Genomic DNA, 25,803 nt, shown 5'->3' with positions numbered 1-25,803 from the left:
GACAGTGTGAAACAGACTGGTAAGCTCGAGGAGATACTTGTTGGGAAGGAAGATGTGTTGGGCATTTTGAAAAACTTGAGGATAGACAAGTCCCCCGGGCCTGACGGGATATATCCAAGGATTCTATGGGAAGCAAGAAATGAAATTGCAGAGCCGTTGGCAATGATCTTTTCGTCCTCACTGTCAACAGGGGTGGTACCAGGGGATTGAAGAGTGGCGAATGTCGTGCCCCTGTTCAAAAAAGGAATAGGGATAACCCTGGGAATTACAGGCCAGTTAGTCTTAGTTCGGTGGTAGGCAAAGTAATGGGAAGGGTACTGAGGGATAGGATTTCTGAGCATCTGGAAAGACATTGCTTGATTAGGGATAGTCAGCACGGATTTGTGAGGGGGTAGGTCTTGCCTTACAAGTCTTATTGAATTCTTTGAGGAGGTGAGCAAGCATGTGGATGAAGGTAAAGCAGTGGATGTAGTGTACATGGATTTTAGTAAGGCATTTGATAAGGTTCCCCATGGTAGGCTTATGCAGAAAGTAAGGAGGCATGGGATAGTGGGAAATTTGGCCAGTTGGACAACGAACTGGCTAACCGATAAAAGTCAGAGAGTGGTGGTGGATGGCAAATATTCAGCCTGAAGCCCAGTTACCAGTGGTGTACCCTAGGGATCAGTTCTGGGTCCTCTGCTGTTTGTGATTTTCATTAATGACTTGGATGAGGGAGTTGAAGGGTGGGTCAGTAAATTTGCAGATGATACGAAGATTGGTGGAGTTGTGGATAGTGAGGAGGGCTGTTGTCGGCTGCAAAGAGACATAAATAGGATGCAGAGCTGGGCTGAGACGTGGCAGATGGAGTTTAACCCTGACAAGTGTGAGGTTGTCCATTTTGGAAGGACAAATATGAATGCGAATACAGGGTTAACGGTAGGGTTCTTGGCAATGTAGAGGAGCAGAGAGATCTTGGGGTCTATGTTCATAGATCTTTGAAAGTTGCCACTCAAGTGGATAGAGCTGTGAAGAAGGCCTATGGTGTGCTAGCGTTCATTAGCAGAGGGATTGAATTTAAGAGCCGTGAGGTGATGTTGTAGCTGTACAAAACCTTGGTAAGGCCACATTTGGAGTACTGTGTGCAGTTCTGGTCACCTCATTTTAGGAAGGATGTGGAAGCTTTGGAAAAGGTGCAAAGGAGATTTACCAGGATGTTGCCTGGAATGGGGAGTAGGTCTTACGAGGAAAGGTTGAGAGTGCTAGGCCTTTTCTCATTAGAACGGAGAAGGATGAGGGGCGACTTGATAGAAGTTTATAAATGATCAGGGGAATAGATAGAGTAGACAGTCAGAGACTTTTTCCCCGGGTGGAACAAACCATTACAAGGGGACATAAATTTAAGGTAAATGGTGGAAGATATAGGGGGGATGTCAGAGGTCGGTTCTTTACCCAGAGAGTAGTGGGGGCATGGAATGCACTGCCTGTGGAAGTAGTTGAGTCGGAAACGTTAGGGACCTTCAAGCGGCTATTGGATATGTACATGGATTATGGTAGAATAATGGAGTGTAGATTAATTTGTTCTTAAGGGCAGCACGGTAGCATTGTGGATAGCACAATTGCTTCAAAGCTCCAGGGTCCCAGGTTCGATTTCGGCTTGGGTCACTGTGTGAAGTCTGCACATCCTCCCCGTGTGTGCGTGGGTTTCCTCCGGGTGCTCCGGTTTCCTCCCACAGTCCAAAGATGTGCAGGTTGGGTGGATTGGCCATGATAAATTGCCCTTAGTGTCCAAAATTCTATGATCTATGATTAACCTGGAACAAAAGTTCGGCACAACATCGTGGGCTGAAGGGCCTGTTCTGTGCTGTATTTCTCTATGACTCTGTGTGTGTGTGTGTGTGTGTGTTGAAAAATATGTGCTGCCGGTTACAATAGCTATTGCTGTCATAACCATAAACTCTTTCATTATAGTGGCATGAGTGCTTGACTGCTTTCTGCAATTATCATTATGACAGTGGAGGGTGTTGCCTGTTCACACTTTGATTGACAGAAAAGGTTATTAAAGGGCAGCAGGATAGCATAGTGGTGAGCAAAATTGCTTCACAACTTTAGGGTCCTAGGTTTGATTCCCGCTTGGGTCACTGTCTGTGTGGAGTCTACACTTTCTCCCCGCGTGTGCGTGGGTTTCCTCCGGGTGCTCCGGTTTCCTCCCACAGTCCAAAGATGTGCAGGTTAGGTGGATTGGCCATGCTAAATTTCCCATAGTGTCCAAAATTGCCCTTCGTGTTGGGTAGGGTTACTGGGTTATGGGGACAGAGTGGAGGTGTGGGCTTGGGCAGGGTGCTCTTTCCAAGAGCCGGTGCAGGCTCAATGGGCTGAATGGTTCTCCTGCACTGTAAATTCTATGAAAAGGATTAACAGTCTTTGATATGGGGTTATGAATACAAATGTTTTGTTTTAAGAGATTTAGTAGTTGGGGGGTTTTAAATGTACTAAATGGATTTCCATGAATGTGTGATTTTTAAAAAAATAGTAAAATCTGTAATAAGGGGCAATGGTAGTGGATTGGGGGGGGGGGGGGGGTTAGAATGAGTCACTATGGATAGGCATGGGAAAGGGAAGTTGAAGGGGGTATGAAAGGTGAAGCCTAGAAAGCCTAATATTTAACAAAACAACTGGGATAATTTCCCAGAGAACCGAGACAGATCTTTTAACCAGCCTACCTTGGTATTCAACAGCCCCTGTGACTGCCTCCCATCTGTGTCTGGGGTTGGAAGGCTCAACTTCATCCTAGCTCTGTGCTCCTGGAATGAAGATCCTGCCATTTGGGGATGCAGTCGCGGTGAGCTGGGATATTTCCCACCTCTGCTCACCTGCCTCAGGAGCAAAAGTCCCAACTTGGGGGATAGTTTATATCATGCATGCTGAGTGCAGTAATTGAGTGTTAAGTCTTAGTCATCCTAATTCTGTGTCACAATGGCTCACTTATATCACAGATCTACACCTTAACCCCTGTCTTGTGCGATGTGAACTTTATCAGTTTACAATAACTTTGCAGCTCAGCATTCCAAGCATTTTCTGTCTTGCTTTCAGTGGATGAAGGTTGCCTTGCAAGTTAAAAATGTAACCCATCTTGTTCAAAAAACAAAGGGAAAATCTTTAACCCAACTTGCCTGGAATCAATATTTGCAGAATGTTGTTTTATTTGTAGAAATACAAGTATAGGTTCGGAATCTTAACTGCTAATATTTATGTTGTACAGAGAGCATCAACAATCTAGGACAGTACAGCAGTTAATGTTGTGGTAGCCAACTGCATTACAGTTAATTATATCACAACGATCTGATGCAGATTTTCATCCTGCCCCAGTTTAATTCCAATCATGAATCTAAGCCAGAACAATTAAACCTGCTTTCTATTCCCCTGGTAGAAAACGGACCTTGCAGCAAATAGTTTACCCACACCACTGTGTGGCATGGTGCCACTTTCTGACTCAGCCGGACAAATCAAAGACATTCTGTATCGCATATGTTCTCAACTGAACCGGATGGATTTTCAAGCAATCAATGAGGAACTGGTAAGAATTACTGTCGCCTCTGATTGTGATGATGGGATTGGCCGAGGACGTTCTTATTATTACCCATCTTCACAAACTAATAGCTTGCTCACACTTGTATAGGCTTTCACATGAAGCAAAACTATTTGGATGAGCTCCTAGAGAGCTGCTTGCCTATATAGAAAGAAGTCTTACAACACCAGGTTAAAGTCCAACAGGTTTGTTTCAAACACGAGCTTTCGGAGCACGGCTCCTTCAAGAAGGAGCCGTGCTCCGAAAGCTCGTGTTTGAAACAAACCTGTTGGACTTTAACCTGGTGTTGTAAGACTTCTTACTGTGCTCACCCCAGTCCAACGCCGGCATCTCCACATCATGCCTATATAGAAACATGTACCAATGTAAGTGAGTAAGATAAGAAAATTGGGAGAAAGTTCAGTCGCTTAGACATCAACATTTCTGGAAAAAGCACAAACTTTCCACTGTTACGATCACTTTCCCATTAAACCTCCCCAGTGTTATGAGCCTAGTTGAAATTGCAACTGGACGAGAAGGCCCCAGAATGAAATCCTGGCTTAAAAGACCGTAACTTCTACTTTTTAGTTTAGAAAATATGGATGAACAGAATCACAGAACTGCTAATTAGCTTTTGTTTTTAATGAACAATTTTAATGAGGTAGTTTTAGCATTACAAACAACAACAGTATAAAAACAATGTACAAAGAACAAGAAACATAGTACAATCACTGTCTCCCATCCCGCCAAGACCCAGCTAATTCACCCCCTATTCTACACTTCCCCCCCCCCACCCCAACACCACTGACGATTAATTCTCCGCGAAGAAGTCGATGAATGGTTCCCACCTCCAGGCTAACCCTAACGGTGACCCTCAAGGCGAACTTAATCTTCTCCAGGCCAAGAAAGCTTGCCATGTCAGTTAGCCAGGTCTCCGACTTCGGGGGCTTTGAGTCCCTCCAAGCTAGCAGTATCCGTCTCCGGGCTACCAGGGAAGCAAAGGCCAGAACATCTGCCTCTTTCTCCTCCTGGATTCCCGGTCTTCCGACACCCCGAAAATTGCCACCCCGGACTCATTGCAACCCTTGTTTTCAATACTCTGGACATGACGTCCACAAATCCCTGCCAATATCGCCTAAGTTTTGGACACGCTAGAGCATGTTAACATGGTTCGCTGATCCTGCCGCACACTTTACACACCTTTGCCAACCCAAACTTCTTCTCCAGCACCCTCAAGCTAGGGAAGCTCCCCTCTAAGAACAGGTCCCCCATCCTCTCAATTCCCGCCCTTCGCCATACTCGAAACCTCCCATCCAAGCTCCCCGGGGCAAACCGGTGATTGTCATATTTTGGGTACCAGATTGATGCTCCCACTGCTCCAACGTACCTCCTCCATTGACCCCTGATCCTCAAGGCCGGCACCACCACGGGGCTGGTGGAGTACCTCGCTGGCGGGAACGGCAGAGGTACCGTTATCAACGCCCCCAGACTGGTGCCCCTACATGAAGCTGCCTCCATCCGTTCCCAAACCAACCCCGCCCCCATCATCCACTTCCTTATCATGGTTATGTTAGCGCCCAGTAATAATTACTGAAATTCGGTAGGGCAAGCCCCCATCCCCCCGATTCCGCTCGAGCATCACCTTCACTTGGGGGGACTTACCCGCCGACACAAAGCCCAGGATGATTTTGTTAACCCTCTTAAAAAAGGACCACGGGATGGAAATTGGGAGACACTGAAATACAAATAAAATCTCGGTAGGATGGTCATTTTGACCGTCTGCACTCTCCCAGTCAACGACAGCGGGAGCGCATCCCATCTCTGAAACTCGCCCTTCATCTGTTCAACCAACCGGGACAAGTTCAACTTGTGCAACCGGCCCCAGTCACGCGCCACTTGTATCCCTAAGTATCTGAAACTGTCCCCTACCAACCTAAACGGCAGCTCCCTCAGCCGACCCTCCTGACCCCTCGCCTGGACTACAAACATCTCACTCTTTGTCATATTCAGTTTATACCCCGTAAACCGGCCAAATTCCCCCAAAATTGCTATAATTTCACCCATCCCTGCACCTCGATCTGATATGTATAAGAGCAGGTAATCTGTGTACAGTGAGACCCTCCCCCGAACCTGCCCCTTGAAGCTCTCAGAGCAATTGCCAGCAGCTCTATAGCTAACGCAAACAGCAATGGGGAGAGGGGGCACCTCTGTCTTGTCCCCCGGTACAGTCTAAAATAGTCTGAGGTCATCCTATTCATCCTTACACTAGCCTCCAGGGCCTGGTACAACAGCCTGACCCAGTCGATAAAGCCCCTACCGAACCTAAATCGTCCCACTCCACCCGGTCGAACGCCTTTTCCGCATCCATAGCCACAACTACCTCAACCTCCCTACTCTCCGGGGGCATCATAATCACATTGAGCAGCCGCCTTATATTGGCCACCAACTGCCTGCCCTTGACAAACCCGGTTTGATCCTCCATAATCACATCCGGCACACAATCTTCAATCCTGGAGGCCAAAATTTTGGCCAGTAACTTGGCATCCACAATAAGCAGTGAGATCGGCCTACATGACCTGCATAGCTCCGGGTTCTTGTCCCGCTTCAGTATCAACGAAATAGTGGCATCATTGGGGACAGCACCCCTCTATCCCTTGCCTCATTGAAAACCTTGATCAGCAACGGCCCTAAAATCCCTGAGAACTTCTTATAGAATTCCACCGGATACCTGTCCGGCCCCGACTGCATTGCCTTCAAGCCCTCAAATATTTCTTCAGCCCTAATCGGGGCCCCAAGCCCATTAACCAGCTCCTTACCCACCCTTGGGAAGGTCAGTCCGTCCAAAAAGCGTCTGATCCCTTCAGGCCCCGTGGGGGGTTCCGAACAATAGAGCCTACTGTAAAAGTTCCTGAACGCCCTGTTTAGCCCCGCCGAGTCCCCTACCAAATTCCAATCCCCATCAACCACCCTCTCTATTTCCCTGGCCGCCTCCCTCTTCCTAAGCTGCTGTGCCAGCATTCTTCTGGCCTTCTCCCCATGTTCGTAAAACGCACCCCTCGTCTTCCTAAACTGCTCCACTGCCTGTGGACAGCACCCCGAACTCTGCCTGCAGCCTCCGACGTTCCCTAAAGAGTTCCACCCCCGAGGTTACCGCATACCTCCTGTCTCTCTGCAAGATCTCCTTAACCAGTCGGTCCGTTTCTGCCCTATCCGTTCTGTCCCTGTGAGCCCAGATCGAAATCAGCTCCCCTCTCACCGCTGCCTTCAGTGCCTCCCAGACCACCGCTGCTGAGACTTCCCCCGTGTCATTAATCTGCAGGTAGAACTGCATGCACTTCCTTAGCCTCTCGCACACTACCTCGTCCGCCAACAAGCCCACGTTCAATCTACATTGCGGGCGCTGGAAGCTCTCCTCACTGATCTGCAGTTCCACCCAGTGTGGGGCATGATCCGAAATAGTGATGGCCAAGTACCCAGAGTCCACCACCCCCGCCAGTAAATCCCTGCTCAAAATTAAAAAGTCAAACTGGGAATCAACCTTGTGAACATGCAAATAAAAAGAAAACTCCTTCCCTGTCGGCGGCCTAAACCTCCATGGGTCGACCATGTTGGGGGGGGGGGGGGGGGGGGGGAGTGTGTGTTGGGGGGGGTGGGTGTGTTGGGGGGGTGGGTGTGTTGGGGGGGTGGGTGTGTTGGGGGGGGGGTGTTTGGTGCTCCTCCTGGTCCGTCAGCGCTTTCTCCAGCTTCTGAATCGTTTGATCCTGAGCATCCAGCCTCTGCGCCAGCCGATCGATCGATTCCTTGATCAGGTCTAGTCAGTCCCGTTTCTGCCGAGCAAAGCCCTCTTGGATGACCTGCATCAGCTCCTCCATTGATGGTTGGGCCGACGCAGCAGGGGTCTGAACATCAGCCATATTGTCTTCAGCCGCAACCTCCACCCAGCCCTTGCTTATCTTCTTATTTCTTCCTTTTCGATCCCTTGGGGTACTTCGTTCCATACACCAATGTGTGGATCCAGTGCCAAATTGTCTGCACCTTCAAAGCCAGTGCTCAAAACCGCAAAAAAAGCCGGGGAAAAAGGTCCAAAAATCCGGCCAGAGCGGGAGCCACCAAATGTGCGACTTACACCCTCATAGCCGCCACCGGAAGTCGCTAATTAGCTTTTAATACCAGGAAAAAAGCATTTATTAAACATGAAAAGTTTGGCTATTATACAATACCCCTTCACTCCCTTCATAAATGTACGCAGATTTTAAGGATTATGCAAGTTACAAAATATACCTAGTCCTTTATTCTTTTCAGCAAATACAGAATCCCTGTAAACAACAGGCCAACTGCGGCCAAACATACTGTACTCTGAAACCAAGTGACTGATGCTACCCAATTGAACTTCTGTGTCCGTTGGGTGGTTGACATGTGTAAAAATGTGGGCAGCGGCCGACAAACCATGTGCACATGTTCTGGGGGTGCAAGAAGCTGGCACGGTACTGGGAAATTGTGTTTGGGACATTATCCAAAATTGTAGGGGTAGAGATCAGGCAAGACACATTGTTGGTACTTTTTGGGGCCTCGGAGGTGTCGGAGCTAATGAAAGGGAAAAAGGCAGATGCTATTTAGTTTGCTTCTCTACTTGCACCCCTCCACCAGCTTCCCAAGCAACCCGTATGTGTCCCCAATCCTTCCTTATCCTATTTCTCCAGCAGAGTATACCCAGGCACCATGGGAAGCATTCTCCACTCTTATCTTACAAAGGTGCTCTTGCCGGGTAGGTTGGGGGGGTGAGGCAACGCCAGGTTGTGGTCGCCGCCGTGGTGCTTCATGGCGCCGAGGTCCCAGGTTTGATCCCGGCTCTTGGTCGCTGTCCGTGTGGAGTTTGCACATTCTCCCTGTGTTTGCGTGGGTTTCGTCCCCACAACCCAAAGATGTGCAGGCTAGGTGGATTGGCCACGCTAAATTGCCCCTTAATTGGAAAAAATTAATTGGGTACTCTAAATTTTTTTTAAAAAGGGATGACCCTTTAAAATAGAAATGAGGAGGAATTTCTTCAGCCAGAGGGTGGTGAATCTGTGGAACTCTTTGCCGCAGAAGGCTGTGGAGGCCAAATCACTGAGTGTCTTTAAAACAAAGATAGATATGTTCTTGATTAATAAGGGGATCAGGTGTTATGGGGATAAGGCGGGAGAAAGTGGATGAGATAAATATCAGCCATGATTGAATGGCGGAGCAGACTCGATGGGCCGAGTGGCCTAATTCTGCTTCCATGTCTTATGGTCTTCTGCTAAAGCTGATGGTAGACGAGTGGAAGAACCCCTATGGAAATTGATCCATAAATATTGAATTAAATGGTCGTATTTAGAAAGGTTTTTTTTTTGTTTGCCTGCTGAGGTCTATTATACCATGCACCTTTCTTGAGTGAAGAAGTGTCAAACACATATTACCATATTTAACAACATCAATGCAGAAATATTTTTGTCTGTCATTCTGCCTATAATGCCTGATTTAGCTTTTAGTTCACTACCGACTTCTGTTTGACTATTTACTTATCATCTTTTACTTACAGTTCATGCAGCAAGAGGTTGAAGAGGAGGCAACCGGATTTCTGCAGAAAATCAGTTCTTTGTTTCGTAACATGATTGTTTGGGATATGTACAAGGGAAACCTGGCTTCGCAGAAGATATCAGTCACACGGCACTGTCAAGCAACAGAGGGGGATTCAAACATTAGGTACCTAGGCTAACCTCTCAAAGCACAAATATTAACATGGCTCAATTACATTTTAATTATGAGAGAGCAAGATTTAACATATCTTATCATTTACTACCTCGCCTATCAAGAAACCTGTGTCAAAGATCTTTGATATATCGAAATTCCTTTTTTTTTTCAAAATATTTTTATTGGTATTTTCAATTTATAGTAACACTTTACATTTAATATTTTCAGTATGTGTGGTTCTTATTTACATATTGATATTGTCTGTCTTGGTATGCCTTCCTTCCCCCCTCCTTCCCTTCTCGATGCTTCCGCCCCCTCCCCCGTGCTTCTCCCTTTAGTTCTCCCGAGTTCCCTGCTCTTTTCCTCCCCCCAGAGTTGTGTATTCCTGTCTGTCTTCACTCGTCTCTCACTTTTTCTCGAATCGCTGTTGGCTTTGAACAGGTATTGGTATAGGCCATCAAATTGTCCCCATGCTTTGAGGAAGCCTTCCTCCGACCCTCGGATGGTGTATTTGATCTTTTCCAAGTGAAGAAATTCTACCAGGTCTGTCAGCCAGTCTGTAGGGTGGGTGGTGCTGCTGATCGCCAACTGAGCAGAATTCTCCGGCATGCAATTAGGGAAATAAAAGCTAGGGCGCTGGCCCTTTTCGACATGTGTCGCTTTCGTTGTTCGGATACCCCAAAGATTGTCACTCTTAACATGGCTCCACCCTCACCCCACAATCTTGGACATTGGCTCGAAGAAGGCTGTCCAGAACCCTACAAGTTTGGGACAAGCCCAAATCATATGGGTGTGGTTGGCTGGGCCTCTCTGGCACAGTTTACATTTATCTTCCACTCCGGAAAGAACCTGTTCATTCGGGTTCTGGTTAGGTGCGCTCTGTGCACCACTTTGAACTGCATGAGGCTGAGCCTTGCGCAGGAGCAGGTGGAGTTGGCCATGCTCAATGCTTCGCTCCAGAGTCTTCAGCCCACTTCTGTCCCCAGTTCGCTTTCCCATTTCCATCTGGCCTCGTCCAGTGGCAGTCTCGTTCTGTCCAGTAGCTGTCCGTAAATTGTCCCGCAGTATCCACCTTTCTTGCTGTCCGTGTTTATCAGGTCCTCCATGAAGCGACCATCAATTCACTCGGAGACTCGAGTCAAAGTAAACAGTGGTTTTAATCAGCTTACAACTTTGCCTGCCTGCGACCGGTACATTACTGAAGGTGGTCCCGCAGGTCAGCTGCTCTTATACTTCCTGAAAGGGGCGGAGCCCGTACATGCTCCACATCCCCCCCCGTGGGTGAAGCCACACAGTGGCCCATAGATGGAGTCCACAGGGCTAATAGCATGTGTGGTAGTCTGTGTAGAGGTATTACGGTACCTAGTAATGCTGGAACACCATTGGTAGATAATGTATGCTTTCCATTGGTCGAGCCTGTATGGTAGCTCCGCCCTGCAAGGCGGGCTGTAAGAGTCTGTGCCGCCTCAGCAGCTTTCTTTCTGTGCCTGAGCTGCTGCGGACAGTAAACATCCCTGCTGAGTGCCTCTGTGCAGCTGGAAGTATTCAGAGCTCGTGGTGTTGGTCTGAACGCTTGCCTTGGAGGCATTGTACAGGCGTTTCACCCAGGAGGTGAATCCTGCTCCTAGCCCAAACCACTTTCGAAGGCCTTTTCTGTGTCCAGAGAGACGTTCACCTCTGGTGTTGGGGGGGGGGTTCATTATTACATTCATCAGCCGCCTGTGTTCGCAGTAAGTTGCCTACCCTTGATAAAGCCCGTCTTGTCCTCTGCGTCCACCGCTGGTAGGCAGTTCTCCAGTCTTTTGGCCAAGACCTTTACAAGTATTTTCGCATCTACATTTAGCAGTGAAATGGGTTTGTAAGAGCCGCATTCCGTCAGGTCTTTGTCTTTTTGGGGTGATGTATCGAAATTCCACTGAAACCTAGGACCTTTCAAAGTCATTAACCTGAAATGTTAACTCTGCTTCTTTTTCCACAGTTGTTGTCAGAGCTGCTGAGCATTTCCAGCATTTCCTGTTTTATTTCAGATTTTCAACATGAGGGACCTCTCAGAGTGAGCTGGGATTGGGGAGGCGGGTCTCGTCAGGGACTCCAGAGATCGGGATACCATTTAACAATGGTGCCTCGATCTCACTACACTGAGGAGTTCTGGCCAGCGGCGCTCCTCAGTGTAGAAAATGGGGCTCTGTGTAACTCGAGTGCCATTCGATAGCGTTGTGCTTTTCAGAACTGCGAGCGCCAGGAAACACGCGGTTAACGTGCTTGTTATGGGACTTTGTTCCCATTTAGTTATCTCGTGCCCATTGTTAATTTTATCTTGGTTTTACATTGCTAAGATATTACCCATCACCGACGTTAAATCAACTGACCTGTAGCTGCTGAGTTTACATCTGCAATTCTGCAGCCCTTTGGCACAGCCTCAATTCTGGGGAAGATCGGAAAATTGTGACCAATGTCTCTGCAGTTTCCACCTTTACTTTCCTTCGCAATCCTGGATGCCTCCCACATGGTTGTTGTAACTTATAAACTTTAAATATAGCTCTCCTTTCTAATACTTCCTCTGTATTATTTTATAGCCCATCCAGTATCTCCACTGCTTGAGAAAGCCCTAGGGATTCTGTCAGCTGTGCTAGGTAGAAATATTCATGAAATGGGGATAAATACCTTAAACACTAGTCAAAAAATAACCAGCGTTACTGCAATTTAGTTTGCATTTTTTTTTCAAATGTATGTTCTCTTTGACTTTCAGAAATGTAACAACAGAAGAAAACAAGTATCCAGCAGTAGAAAAGGCAATTGTAAATGCAATACCACCTCTAAAGAGGTTAAAAGAGCATCAATGGAATATGTTGACCACAGAGCGAGTATCTGACGAAGGCCTGGGCAGCACAGGAAGCATATTTAATGAAATCGACGTTCAGAAAAAAACTCACAGAAACACACTTAGTTGGCAAATATTTGAGGAAGAGGACGACAAAAATAAAAGAAGCACTGGAGCTGCGCAGGAGTCTCTCAGTTTCACTGTAGAAAATGATACAGGACAAGCAACTGAAACAGAATGGCAGGTGATGTTAAAGTTATACTGGGTGAGAATGGAAATGTTTCCCATCAGAGTGAATGTAAAGTGCAGTTACAGGCTATTTGGTCCAACCTGTTCAAGCTGCCATTTATGATTCTCCTATCTTTCTTCATCAAACTCAATCAGCATAACCTTCTATTCCCTTGTCTTTCATATGTTTACCTAGCCTTCCCTTAAATGAATCAATACTATTCTCACCGCTCTGGAGAAAGAAGCTTCTTCTGAATTTTCTATTTAATTGGTGACTATCTTAAGTTGATGGCCTCTAATTTTGCTCTTTCCCACAAGTGGAAACATTCTTTCTTTCAATTGTATCAAAACCTTTCATAATTTTAAAGACTTCAATACTCATACCTCCATATAATTGAGAAATATTATGTTTAGTTTGGCAATCTATTAAGTGACCTCCAAAATAGAATAGGTGGAGGAGTAGCCCTGATAGTAAAGGATGACATAATGGAAGCAGTAAGGCAATGGAGGCAAAAGATCTTGGCCAGAAGATCAGAAGGTAGAATGAGTATCGGTGAAGATTAGGATCCCGAGGGTCAGAAACCGCTGGCGGGAGTAATTTACAGGGCCCAAATTATTATGTTGAAGGACAGAGCATGTAGAATGCTTTTGCGACAGTTTACTGGAACACTTATCTAGTGGTACCAGCTATTTTAGATTAGTATTGTGTATTAGGAAAAGTTTAATTAGTAATCACATCATTAAAGTTCCTCTGGGGAAAAGTGATCATAATATATTAAGTTTGAAAGTGACATACTCCAGTTCCAAACAAAAATCCTAAACAAAGCCAAATACATAGGTATCAGGGGAGAGCTGGCTAAGGTGGATTGAGTAAATAGACTAAAAAGTATGTTGGTGAATAAACAGAGGGAAATAAATAAAGGATGGAATTCTCCATTTGGGAGATTATAAACGGGTTTCACCGGCTGGTCAATGGGGTTTCCCATTGTAGGGCAGCCCCACGCTGTCGGGAAACCCCCCGGACTGCCAGCAAAACGGAGAATTCAGCCCGATGTTCTCCCGCTGGATTTGAATTGTGGAAAATTCACACTCGGCAGGCAGTTAAAATTCAGGTGATGCAAATAGCCAGCACGCTGCCCACGTACAGCCTGAGTGATTCCCGGCACCACTGGCATTTGATTTGCTGGGGTTGGGATTTGCGTTAAGAGCCTTACAAACTGGAGCAGCTTTTAAGCGCTTCACTCACCACAGACTGTCATTTCAGCCAAGAAGATGGCTACTAAAAGACCAGCCCCCAAATTCCTTGAGTTGCAGATATGAAAAAATGAAATGAAAATCGTTTATTGTCACGAGTAGACTTCAAGGAAGTTACTGTGAAAAGCCCTTAGTCGCCACATTCCGGCGCCTGTTCGGGGAGGCTGGTACGGGAATCGAACTGTGCTGCTGGCCTGCTTGGTCTGCTTTCAAAGCCAGTGATTTAGCCCAGTGTGCTAAACAGCCCCTAGATAGATAGAATGCTGGATGCCACTGAGGAGAGGAAGGACACCCTCTTCCCCAGGATAGGACGGAGATTCAAGCCTTTCTCAACAGTGACTGGAATGAGGTGGCAGAAGCTGTCAGTGCTGGCAGCCTCACCAGGAGGACCGGCACGCAATGCAGGAAGAAGATGAACATAGGGCAGCTCGGGTGAGTCACCACCTCTGTGCTCCTGGCATCACTCCGGTTTATGACTCTTCACATCAAACCCAATCTCCTAAAGGCCAAAAACACCCAACCTTCCTGCATCTCCCTTGCAATCCATTCTCCATGAAACCCTAACACATGTCTTGTCCTTTTTGGCAGGAGCCTTGCACACACATGCCTGTGCAATTTCTGTTTTGTTCATTGTCCTAGGACAGGTAATTTGGTTGTGGGGTTGTTTTTTCATTCTTAGCTGTAAAATCTTCTGGAGTCCCAAGAAGGTTACACAAGCAAAGGTTTATTAGCCAAACACAAGTAAAGGCTGCAATGCGGCATATCGCACATAAGTCCCAGCTGGGACTATGGATCATGCCATTGACGAACTGAGCTAGCGAAATAATCCCCAGGTTTTCCAGCCAGCAGTGCTTCTCATCCACTTCTAACAGTAGGATGTGTGGAACTGGGCGGGTCCTAAAATACTTGGGTTGGGCTTCTGGGTCCACGTAAGCTTTGGCCATGGCTCCCTTTATTTTCTCCAAACCATCTTGGAAAACCTCTGGGTATTTTCCCAAGACCTTATAAAACCCATGTGTCCCCTTTCAGAAAATTGCTGCCAGTCTAGGTGAATCTCTGTAACTAGTCATGGCCCAACAGACTGGATCCGGGCCCCTTATGCACAAGCAGTGGCAGGCAAACTGATTACTGTCTGTAGGTAACCGGAGTCATTGTTGTTCCAGTGATGGACAATGGCTTTCTCGTATATGTCACCAACTGTGCCTTCGTGCCCCTTTGGTCCAGGCGTTGTATGAGGACCACAGGTGGTGAGCAAAAACAAACCTGCCGCTTGTTTCCGGTGATGTTATTTGATCGGAAATAGTAACGTATCCGTTGTGTGTACTGGTTCCAACTTTCCAGCGCAGCATCAAAGACATCCAACCATCCATAAAGAGGCATGGTGCAACAGAAAAAAAAACTTCCAACTTGTATCCAACAAAAATCCAGAGAGGTGGCTTCAGCAGCATAGACAGCTACCCACTTTAACCCTCGTCGCCAGTTTTGTGAGGGTCACAAATAATCCAGCACGAGTTTGTATTTGCAATTACATCCAGACCTTTCAAAAGTGATGTTTGGAACTCTATTCAGCAAATGGCAATTGATGTGAGGTCAATTATTAATGTTAAATCTGAGATGATGGATATTTATAAACCATAGATACAAAGAGACATGAGACAGAGAAGTATGTGGCGTTAGTTTGTATTCAAATCACCCTGCCTCTCATTTAATGGTACAACAGGCTTGAACTAAATGGCTTGAATGTTCTTGCGATCAGCTAGTTTAGCTATTTGTCATCAGATCAGGGAACACCACATAAGGCAGTATCAGATTTTTCCTTTGCCAAAAGTGCTCACTATTCCAGGAATTCAAAGATAACCCTGCTTCTCCACTGCAAGCTATAGTTTTAAACCTTTCCCACCTCCCTGTGGCATCCCACCATTAAAATAAATATCAAGTGAAAGGCGTTCATGGATGACTCATTAAGATTGAGCCTCTGATTTTAAGATTGAACCTCTGATGTTACTTTTTTTAAATTTAAAGTGCCCAGATCTCTTTTTTTTACAATTAAGGGGCAATTTAGCATGACTAATCTATCTTCCCTCCACATCTTTGAGTTTGTTGGGGTGAAACCCACACAGAAACAGGCAGAATGAGCAAACTCCACATGGACAGTGGCCCGGAGCCGGGATCGAACCAGGCTCCTTGGCACCATGAGGCAACATGCTGCCCCTTCTGATGTTGAGCTTGACCTACATTTGCCTATGGTCTTGCACACCTTGATTTTTAAAATTCTCATCCTCTGTTCAAATTTCTCCATACCTCATATTTCTTTATCACTGCAATCTCCTTCAACCTCCTCGAAGATTCTCCAAGTTTGGCCTCTTTTGTATCCCCTGTTTTAATTGTTTCACCATTGGCGGCTGTGGGCTGTGCCTTCAGCTGCTTAGGCCTTAAGGTCTGGAATATAGGACCACGTCCATTCTCCAGGGCCAAACAGTGCCGCAGGCTGATTCATGCATGGCACCAATGAGGGAATAATGTGGGCCGAGCAGGTAGTGGTGTGCAGTTCTGTCTGACCCATAAAATTGGAATTGAAGCTGCGTTACACAAACAAATTTTCTCTTCCAAGTCTTTTAAATAACAAAAGCTACATTTGTGTGAATGGTGTTATTAATAATTTCTGTTGGTTGCTAAAACTGGTCCTGCTAGCTAACTATGTTTTTCTTGCTATAGTTCGAGTTTCAGATGTCTCCAAAGCATTGCACTCTTCATGTAGATGAATCCAGTCAGAAAGTGAATAAGACAAAATGTGCCACCAGTTCAATGCCTGTGCAATTTCAAAGATTTTGTCAGAGTTCGAATCACGACACAGGTCAGCAAAATGTATATAATTCAATGAAGAGTTATGCATGATACTATCTCATGAAGAATACTGGCAGAGAGAGAGAACATGAGAATAGAGTGGCAGTTTATGTGAAGGGACCAGAAGCATATAAGGGACTGAGATGAGGAGGAACTACTTCTCGCAGAGGGTGTTGAATTTGTGGAACTCACCACCTCCTAGTGCGATGGAATCAGAGTCATTAAATGCTTTCAAGAAGGAGATAGATATGTTTATGATTTTAAAAAATGGGTTGAAGGGATATGGGGAATAGGTAGGGAGGTGGATTTGGGACCAGGAAGAGATCAGCCATAATCTGATTGGATGGAGGAGCAGGCTCGAAGGGCTGAATTGCCTACTTCTACTTCTAATTCCTATGTTCCAATGCAGGGAAGTTGTTTATATGAATTTTAGGAGGTGTTTGACAAAGTGCCCCCTTAAAGACTTATTACAAAAGGGTTGTTTTAGATTAGATAAGTTTTAGATAAAAAGTTGGCTGAAGGACAGAAGGCAGATCCATGTTTTTCAGATTGGATTATGGTAGAGAGCAGTATTTCCCTGCAATCGTTTCTGGGAAAACTATTTTTTTTGATAAATATAAAGAACTTTGACATAACCTCAAATGGGGGGATTGTTGGGTTACGGGTATACGGGTTACGTGGGTTTAAGTAGGGTGATCATTGCTCGGCACAACATCGAGGGCCGAAGGGCCTGTTCTGTGCTGTACTGTTCTATGTTCTATGTCCTGATGTCATAACTCACCCTGTGCTGGAAAAAATCCCTCTTTTATGTCCCTTTCCCTCTTATCCTTCAACCAACTACTTTGAATCTATACTCCCTGGTTATTGACCTTTCTGCTAATGGGAAAAGGGCCTTCCTGCCTGCACTATCTTGGCCTCGTAAATTTTGTACACTTCAATTAAATCTTCCAGAGGAAACAACCACAGCCTATCCAATTTTTCTCTGTAACTATAATTCTCCACTAGTGTTCCACAAGAATCTGTGCCTCTGTTGTTTGCAGTATACATAAAAGATTTGGAGGAAAATGTAGCTGGTTTGATTTGTAAGTTCGTGGATGACACCAAGATTAGTGGAGTGGCAGATAGTGTTGAGGATTGTCAGGACATAGATAGGTTGGAGGCTTTGTGCAGAGAAATGGCAAATGGACATTAATTCGGACAAATGTGAGATACTGCACTTTGATGGGTCTAACATACAGGGGAACTATACAGTAAATGGTAAACTCTTAAGAATATAGAAAGTCAGAAAGATTTGAGTGTACAGGTCCACAGATCTTTGAAAATGGCAACAGAAGTGGACAAGGTCGTCAAGAAAGCACATGGAATGTTTGCCTTTGTCGGATGGGGCATCATGTGTAAAAACTGACAAATCATGCTACAGTTGTATAGAACCTTGGTACGGCAGCACTTGAATATTGCGCACAATTCAGGTCGCCACACTACCAGAAGGATACGGAGGTTTTGGAGAGGGTGTAGAGGAGGTTTACCAGGATGTTGCCTGGTCTGGAGAGTGTTAGCTATGTGGAGAGGCTGAATAGTCTCGGACCGTTTTCATTAGAACATCGGAGGTTGAGGGGCGACCTGATAGAGACCAACAAGGTTATGAGGGACATGGATAGAGTGGATGGGCAGGCGCTCTCTCCCAGGGTGGAGGGGTCAGTCATGAAAGGGCATTGGTTTAAGGTCCATGGGGCAAAGTTTAGAGGAGATGTACGAGGCAGGTTTATTTACACAGAGGGTTGAGTGTGCCTGGAATGCGCTGCCAGGGGAGATTGTGGAAGCAGATACAAAAACAGCATTCAAAAGGCTCCTTGACAAATACATGAATATGATGGATGTATTGGGATACTAGAAAGTGCTGAGGGTTTTGGCCAAGGGTGGCATCCTGATCGGCACAGTTTGGAAGGCCAAAGGGCCTGTTCATGTGCTCTATTGTTCTTTGTAGTCCTGCCAAGATCCTAACCTGTTGCATGTACTTGTCACCATATATGCCCGATGTCCTTTAGACTTCCTTCTAGTCTCAGTCATCCTGCCTTTTCTTTTGATGTGATGACCTATATCAAAGAAAGATAGTTGTGGTTTGTTGCTGATAGGTCTCCTCAGCTTTGTTGGGACATTTTCATCCTTCACTGCTCCATCAAAGTGATTTTTAAATTGAGTTTGGAGAAGGGGTCCAGGAGGACAATTCAATCAAACAGATTGACAAGCTGAAAGAATACTGAGACTACATCCTTCCATTCTGAATGCTACTATCCGTAGTCATTTTGCTATAGCAGCAGCAGCAGATTACTGTAACCACCAAATACCCTTATCGGGACTTCAAAGATCAATTGCAGGCTGTTTTTGACATCACTACCTCCCACTAGTATTTATGGGCTTTTTCAAACTGATGCTGCATCAAGAAAGCTGCCTGCTTGCTCTCATTGAGGCACTTGGGTACAATAGCTATCTGCACACCCTTGATCCAGTCTTTCACCAAAAGGTCGCTTGATGTTCCCAGTCTGCCTCCAAACCTATCCAGACTTCTTCCAATTAGGACATAAAATATGTGTGAGAGGATACTCCTTCCTTCCTCTGCTGAGTTAAGGAAGTTTCACATCCTCCACATTACTGCCTGATATCTGTGGCCTCAGCCAAAGAAACAGCAGGTCTACAAGTGTGCTGGCTTTCCCGCACCAAATTGTTTTGCAAACGGCAGATAACTACTTGAAGGCTTCCACCTTCTGAATGCAGATTGTGTGACAGCAGGTAAAGCATCGTATTTGTCAACGTTGGATATGTAGGAATCAGTCCTGTTGGATTCAAGTTTCTAAATTCAACTCTCCTTGAAAATCAAGTCAGCAGATGGCCCCAGCTCCCATGGACAATGATTCATTGGACTACTGCGATGAATCGTGTGGCTTTACCATCTGGTCATTTTGAGAAGCACTGTGGTTTTCAGGAGAGACCGTCACTGTCTAGATAGATGAGGAGAGATTCCAAAGTACTCTAGTTGTAGCCTGTTATAACCCACAGTTTTTACATGCAGTTAGGGCCAAGATTTTCTGACTCCACTGTGGCAGGTGACCCCCTCGGTGCATGTGCCGAGCCATTCGAATGTCTGTTCGCTTCGGCAGGACTGGTAAATTCCACTGGTGGGAGGGACCTGAAATTCTCACCTTTGTGAGAAGATGACATTATCGTGTGTAAAGCCACATTATTCATTGTAGTGGCCCTCTACAGCTGTTCAGATTGTCGAGAGGCAGGCTCAACTTTGTTGGACTCAAAACTCTGTGGAGTCATTATAATGATCCCTCAGTCACTCCCACAACGGTAACAGAACACATCTCACTTAGATTTTCTGTGTAACAGACTGTTTATAATGTCAAGACCTTAACTTTATTTCCCCCACTTTCAAATAAAGTGAACTAGTACCTAGTAGCCATCTTAGTGCATTGCCGTGCATCAGTGCTATTTGTCCTGAAACAAGTGCTAATAATCATCATTAGATTAAATGAGTCAAATAAATGCACCCTTTTCTGTATGACTCCATGAATAAAAAAAGCACAACGTTGATGCATATTCTGTTTTGTTACCAGCCTACTTTTTTCTAACCTAACTACATATGGCTTTCTTTCACATGTTCCGGTGCTTCTAGGTGCAAAGTGAGGGCTAGAATCCTCTGATGGTAGCTCATTTCTTGCAAGGGGCCCATTCTGGATAATCTCAGGAGCTTGACCCTGGGCATCCTGCCTGTGTTTAGCCGCAGTGGTGTTCCGAGCGGAAGGCAAAATGCCTTCAAAATGATCCAACTTAAAGTTAATTTTTTTTTAAGAGTACCTGATTTTTTTTTTTCCAATTTAGCGTAGCCAATTCACCTACCCTGCACATCTTTGGGGTTGTGGGGGTGAGACCCACGCAGACACGGGGAGAATGTGTCCACAATTTGTTTTTCCGGAAGGAAACCTAGTTTCCTTTGATGATCTAGCCTCTCTGTGACTCCAGCCCCCACACCAATGTGGTTGACTCTTACCCTCTGAAATTAGCCTTGAAAGACACCAGTGGACCAAAGAAAGCATCCTCCTCACAATCTTATCAGGCAAATGGACAGTGAATTTCAGGTCCCTCTGTGGTTACCCTATCCTGAGAATTAATTACTGGATGACTGGAACTCTTGCTTTCACACGAGCTTTTCCCCTGAATGATGCCTCTGTCAAAGAAATAATCAGTGAAAGGTTGGCAATTAATTCATAACGTGATCAATGGAACAATCACTGACAACCCGACAATATAAGTTTAACAAAACCTAATGTATTTATTCAAGATTTTAAAGGGAAAATGCAAATATTCATCATTTTTACCTTATTTTTCCAATGCTTATACTTCTACTTTTCATGTCTTGCAGGACAGATGGAGCTACTTTGTGAAGAATTGTTTTTGAGAAACAAAAAGAGTACGGACAATAGTGTAAGTAAAAACATAAATCCCAGCTCTTTAAATCCTACTAAATTTCATGCAGATTAGAGAAGCCCAGGATTGATTCCTTCTTTATGCTGAGTTTGCTAATTTAATTCAATGCAGTAGTGCTACAACTGGATTCAGTGGTTTTAAGCTAGAAAGGGGTGACATTTACCTTATGTTTACTGTTTACTCAGCATTGATTCCTTTAACAAAACACAAGGGTTGGGATTCTCCATTGCCCGACGCTGATGTGTAATCGCCGCTCGGGTGGAGAGGAGCTCCGACGCCCAAATCGGGGCTGGTGGCAGTTTGACACCGGTCAGCCATGCTCTGCCCCCTTGAAAATGGTGTAATCGCTTTGGTGCCGCTGCAGCAGTGTTGGTGCGTCATCGGCAGGCCCTCCCGCAAAGCTCTGCCCCCAATGGGCCGAGTTCCCGACGGTGCGGGATACGTGTAGTCTCAGCGGTCGGGAAACCAGCGTGGTGGCTGCGGACTGTGTACAGCGACGCCACACCGGACCGTGCCCCTGGCCCGGGGAGGAGGGGGGCTTCCACGAGGGCTGGGGGACTGGTGGGGGTGGCCATGGGGTAGCCTTTGGGGGGGGTCGGGTCCGTGCACGGCCGGCGCCATATTGTATGGTGCGACTGCTGCAGGTTGTCGCCGTACGCATAAAGAGTACAAGCTGTTTCCATACTGGCTGGTACTTACAACTCTGTCCAGCACTCGACTGACCCTGGGTGCGGATCATGTGCTCTCACACATCTCTGTCTGGCAGTACCCAGTCCCTATATATTGACCTTGTATGTGGCAAGCCCTTGTACTACACCTCCCCCCCCCCCGTCTTTATCCAGTATATTTTAAGTGATAATGGTTTACGTTATGTTTCACATTGTTATTACCATCATACATTTTACATTGTCATTCCTACATTATCATTACCCCATTTTCCCCTTCAAGTTGTTGAATTCAAAGGTTTAGGTGGTCTGGAGGCCTGTAAACCCTTTCATATCTCTTGCTCTCCTGTTGGAGGAGGAGGCTCTGTCGCTGCTTTATTTTCTGTAGGTTTGGAGGTTGTTCTGGTATCTGGGTATGTTTTCATCCTTTTCTTCCATTCTTTCATGTTGTACTGCACTTGGTTGGTGTGGCTGTTGTACTGGTTGGTGGTAGCTATGCTAGCTCCTTTCTTGAGGAGTGGTCGGCCATTGTAGTAATCGCCTTGTCTCTTTTTGCGCTTGCGTTGTTGTATGGGTCATCGCAATGTATGTGGAAGTTTATGTTTCAAAAATGGAACTGTTGTTCCAACTTGTTTAACTATTTTACCAACATTTTTGAGTACTTCTTATCCAGTTGCTTTTTGATTTCATCTATCATTTCATTTAACTCCGGATCTAGTCTCCTAAATTGAGATGTTTTCAGGGATATCTGCGGCAGTCATATAAGTTTGACAAAGTAACCTGGGCATTAAGTTCTGTTTGGAATCTTTCTTCCATTGTCACTGACTGCTCCTTGGACTCTTTCAATTCACTTGTTAGATTATCAGTCTGTTTCATAGAATTTCTCTTATATGCTTTAAAAGTCAGTATTTGCTCTTCGATACGGTATATTCCAACCTTCATATGATGGGACATTCATTGACATACTTACATTCGGCTCTCATACAGTCATTGGCAGCCTGACATCAAATTCATTGTTGCTTTTCAGATTTCCAAGAGATCGGAAAAGCTGGCACTAAAGGCGAGATGGGAATAGCTGGCTCTACAAAGTAGATGCTTTATGCAGCACTGCTTGTCTGCTACTCTTCCCTCCCCACTGCTGGATTTGCTGACTACCCAATTTTTGCTTCAAGTCCCGATCGTCAAGGGTTTCTGGTTGTAGCTTGCTGCTACTGGTTTTCCTCCCAGGCTGTTAATCTGGCCAGCTGCTGGGCAGTAAATGGAACAAGAATGATAATGAGGTCCCGCGCAGACATGGAGAGAATGCGCAAACTCCATACGGACAGTGACCCAAGGCCGGGATCGAACACCGGGTCCTCGGTGCCGTGATGCAGCAGTGCTAACCACTTTTGCGCCACTGCGCCGCCCAAGGTGAGTATCTTTTTAATATTTCTTCTTTTTTCTTCCATGAGATGTGGGCATCACTAGCAAGGCAGCATTTGTTGTTAGTTCCTAATTGCCCTTGAGAAGGTGGTGCTTACTCACCTTCCTGAATCGCTGCAGTCCATGTGATGTAGGTAAACACACAGTTCTGTTGGTAGGGAATTCCAGACTTTGACTTAGCGACATTGAAGGAAAAATGATGTAGTTACAAATCAGGGTGATGTGTGGCTTGGAGGGGAACTGGCAGGTGCTGGTGTTTCCATGCATCTACTGCCCTTGTGCATCTAGGTGGTAGAGGTGACAAGTTTGAAGGTTCTGTCGAAGGATCTATAATGAGTGCTGCAGTGTTTCTTCAATATAGTACACACTACTGCCATTATGCCCTGGTGGTAGAGGGAGCAAATATTTAAGGTGATGCAGGTGAACAGCTTCCTCTTGGATGGTTTTGAGCTGCTTTAGTATTGGAGTTGCACACATCCAGGCAAGCGTATTCCACCACACTCTTGACTTGGAGAGTCAGGAATTGAGCTAGTTGCTGCAGAGGTCCCAGTCTCTGACCTGTTCCTGTAACTACAGTATTATTATATGGCTGGTCCATTTAAGTTTTTGGTTTAAATCCAGCCCCAGGGTGTTGATAGTGGGGGTTTAATGATAACGTATTGAATGTCACAGGAAGATAGTTTGATTCTCTCTTGTTGGAGATGGTTATTGCCTGGCACTGTGTGGCATGAATATTACTTGCCGATATATGCCCAAGTTTCAATGTCCAGGTCTTGTTGTATATGGACACGAACTGCTTCAGTATCTGAGGAGTTGCAAATGATACTGAACATTGTGCAATCATCAGCAAGCATCTCCCCCTCTGACCTTATGATGGAAGGAAGTTGGTGATGAAGCAGCTGAAAATGTTTGGACCGAGGACACTCCCCTGAGGAACTCCTGCAGCAAGGACTGAGGTGATTGACCTCCAACAACCATAACCATCTTCCTTTATGCTACGTATTACTTCAACCAGTGGAGAGTTTTCCCACAGATTCCCATTGACTATAGTTTTGCTCCTTGATGCCACACTCGGTCACATGCTGCATTGATATCCAGGGCAGTGCGTAATCTCACCTCTTGTTAGCTCTTTTCCCCGTGTTTGGAGATGGCAGAAATGTGATCAGGAGCAGAGTGACCCGGTGGAACCCAAACTGAGTATCTGTGAGCAGATTATTGTTGTATAAGTGTCACTTGATAGCAATGTCATGATGCCTTCCATAAATTTGTAGATAATTAAGAGGGGTGGTAATTGGCCAGGTTGGATTTGTCCTTTTTATGGACAGGACATATATGTGCTATATTCCACATTGTCGGGTATATGCCAGTAACGGGTATATGCTGGTATCGGGTATGTGCCAGTATCAATATGTCAGTATTGTAGCTGTATTGAAACAGCTTGGCCACAGATGGGATTCGTTCTGGAGCACAAATCTTCAGGATTACTGCCAGAATGCTGTCAGGGCCCGTAGTCTTTGCTGCATCCAGTGCCTTCAGCCATCTCTTGATATCAAGTGGAGCGTATTGAATTGGCTGAAGACTGACAAACTGTGAAGCTGAGGACCTCAGGAGGAGGCCAAGATGAATCATCCAGTCAGCACTCCTGGCTGAAGCTGGTTGCAAATGCTTCAGCCTTGTCTTTTGTACTGATGTGCTGGGCTTCCCCTTCATGTGGAGCCCCTGCTCTGGTTAGTTATTAAAGTATCCATTACCATTCACAACTGGATGCAGCAGGATTGCAGGGATCACTTCGATCTATTGCATGTTGCTCCCATTGTTTGACATGCAAGGAGTTATGTATTGTATTTTCACCAGTGTTAAGATCTTGGTAGAGACCCATAACTTTTTTACTTTTTATTTAGAATCTGAAAAAAACAGTTATTTATCAAAGGCATGAAGCCACAAGGCTTACGGTTCATACAAAATCATTTTATGACACAAAAATCAAAGAACGTGAACTACAATGACTACAATATCTTAAATAGTGGATACATTAAATAATTAATCAATGAACACAATTACTTGAAGTCCCCTTCAACACAGGCATCTCAAGCATAACCGTACCTGGTCAGAGCTCTCCTGGGTCTGGTATTCTTTATTATGGAATTGTGTCTAAAATTGTCTCTCTCTCCTCAGATTAGCTATACCAGAAATCCAACAATGTTGATAGAGTCCTTCAGTTAACCATACATAGAATTCAAAATGATTTATGCTGAAAGTCATTTCCTTCTCTCCAGCTTGTTCCCTAATCCTGAAAGAAAACATTAAAAAAATTATTCCGTGGGATGTGAATGTCACCAGCATTGTTAGCCATCCCTAATTGTCCTTGAACTGTGTGTCTTGCCAGATCATTTCCAAGTCAGCCACGTTGCTGTGGGTCTGGAGTACATGTTGGTCAGACCAGGTAAGGACGGCAGAGTTCCTCCCCTCATGGGCATTGTTGAATCAGATGGGTTTTCACAATAATCGCTGATAGTTGTCATGGTAACCATTACTGGGACTAGTTTTATATTCCAAATTTATTAATCGAATTTAAATTCCACCAACATTAGCTTGAGCCTCTTGGATTATGAGCCCAGTGACCACTGTATCGCCATCTCTCCTTGTCCCCATTCTGGAGGAGAAGGGGGTTCAAAATGATGTTCCTTGCCCGTAGAGACTTTTAAAATACATTGGCTGAACTATAATATACATTGGCTGAGCTATAATGTACTACATAATGAGTCAAATTCTTTCCTAGTCATCAGTTGATCACAATTTAACATGTCTGCAATAATTATTCT

The 25,803-nt window shown here is 45.4% G+C and overlaps 1 protein-coding gene across 10 annotated transcripts in view; it reads left to right on the top strand.

Moving 5' to 3' along the window:
* LOC119956439 (inositol 1,4,5-triphosphate receptor associated 2-like) overlaps positions 1-25,803 on the top strand; it is a 140,966-nt gene that overhangs the window by 98,188 nt on the left and 16,975 nt on the right. For 9 of the 10 annotated variants that reach the window (XM_038783667.1, XM_038783670.1, XM_038783666.1 and 6 more), the window contains 5 exons: positions 3,410-3,556; positions 9,108-9,271; positions 12,009-12,324; positions 16,278-16,416; positions 20,830-20,891. In XM_038783667.1, the coding sequence (XP_038639595.1) occupies positions 3,410-3,556; positions 9,108-9,271; positions 12,009-12,324; positions 16,278-16,416; positions 20,830-20,891 (828 nt within the window). Of the gene's footprint in view, positions 1-3,409; positions 3,557-9,107; positions 9,272-12,008; positions 12,325-16,277; positions 16,417-20,829; positions 20,892-22,586; positions 22,970-25,803 lie in introns of all 10 variants that reach the window. The other variant, XR_005458638.1, reaches the window with a different exon arrangement.

This window comes from Scyliorhinus canicula, chromosome 23 (assembly GCF_902713615.1).
Source record: "Scyliorhinus canicula chromosome 23, sScyCan1.1, whole genome shotgun sequence".
NCBI classification, from domain to species: Eukaryota; Metazoa; Chordata; class Chondrichthyes; order Carcharhiniformes; family Scyliorhinidae; genus Scyliorhinus; species Scyliorhinus canicula.
This window is presented reverse-complemented; position numbering and strand designations above follow the sequence as displayed.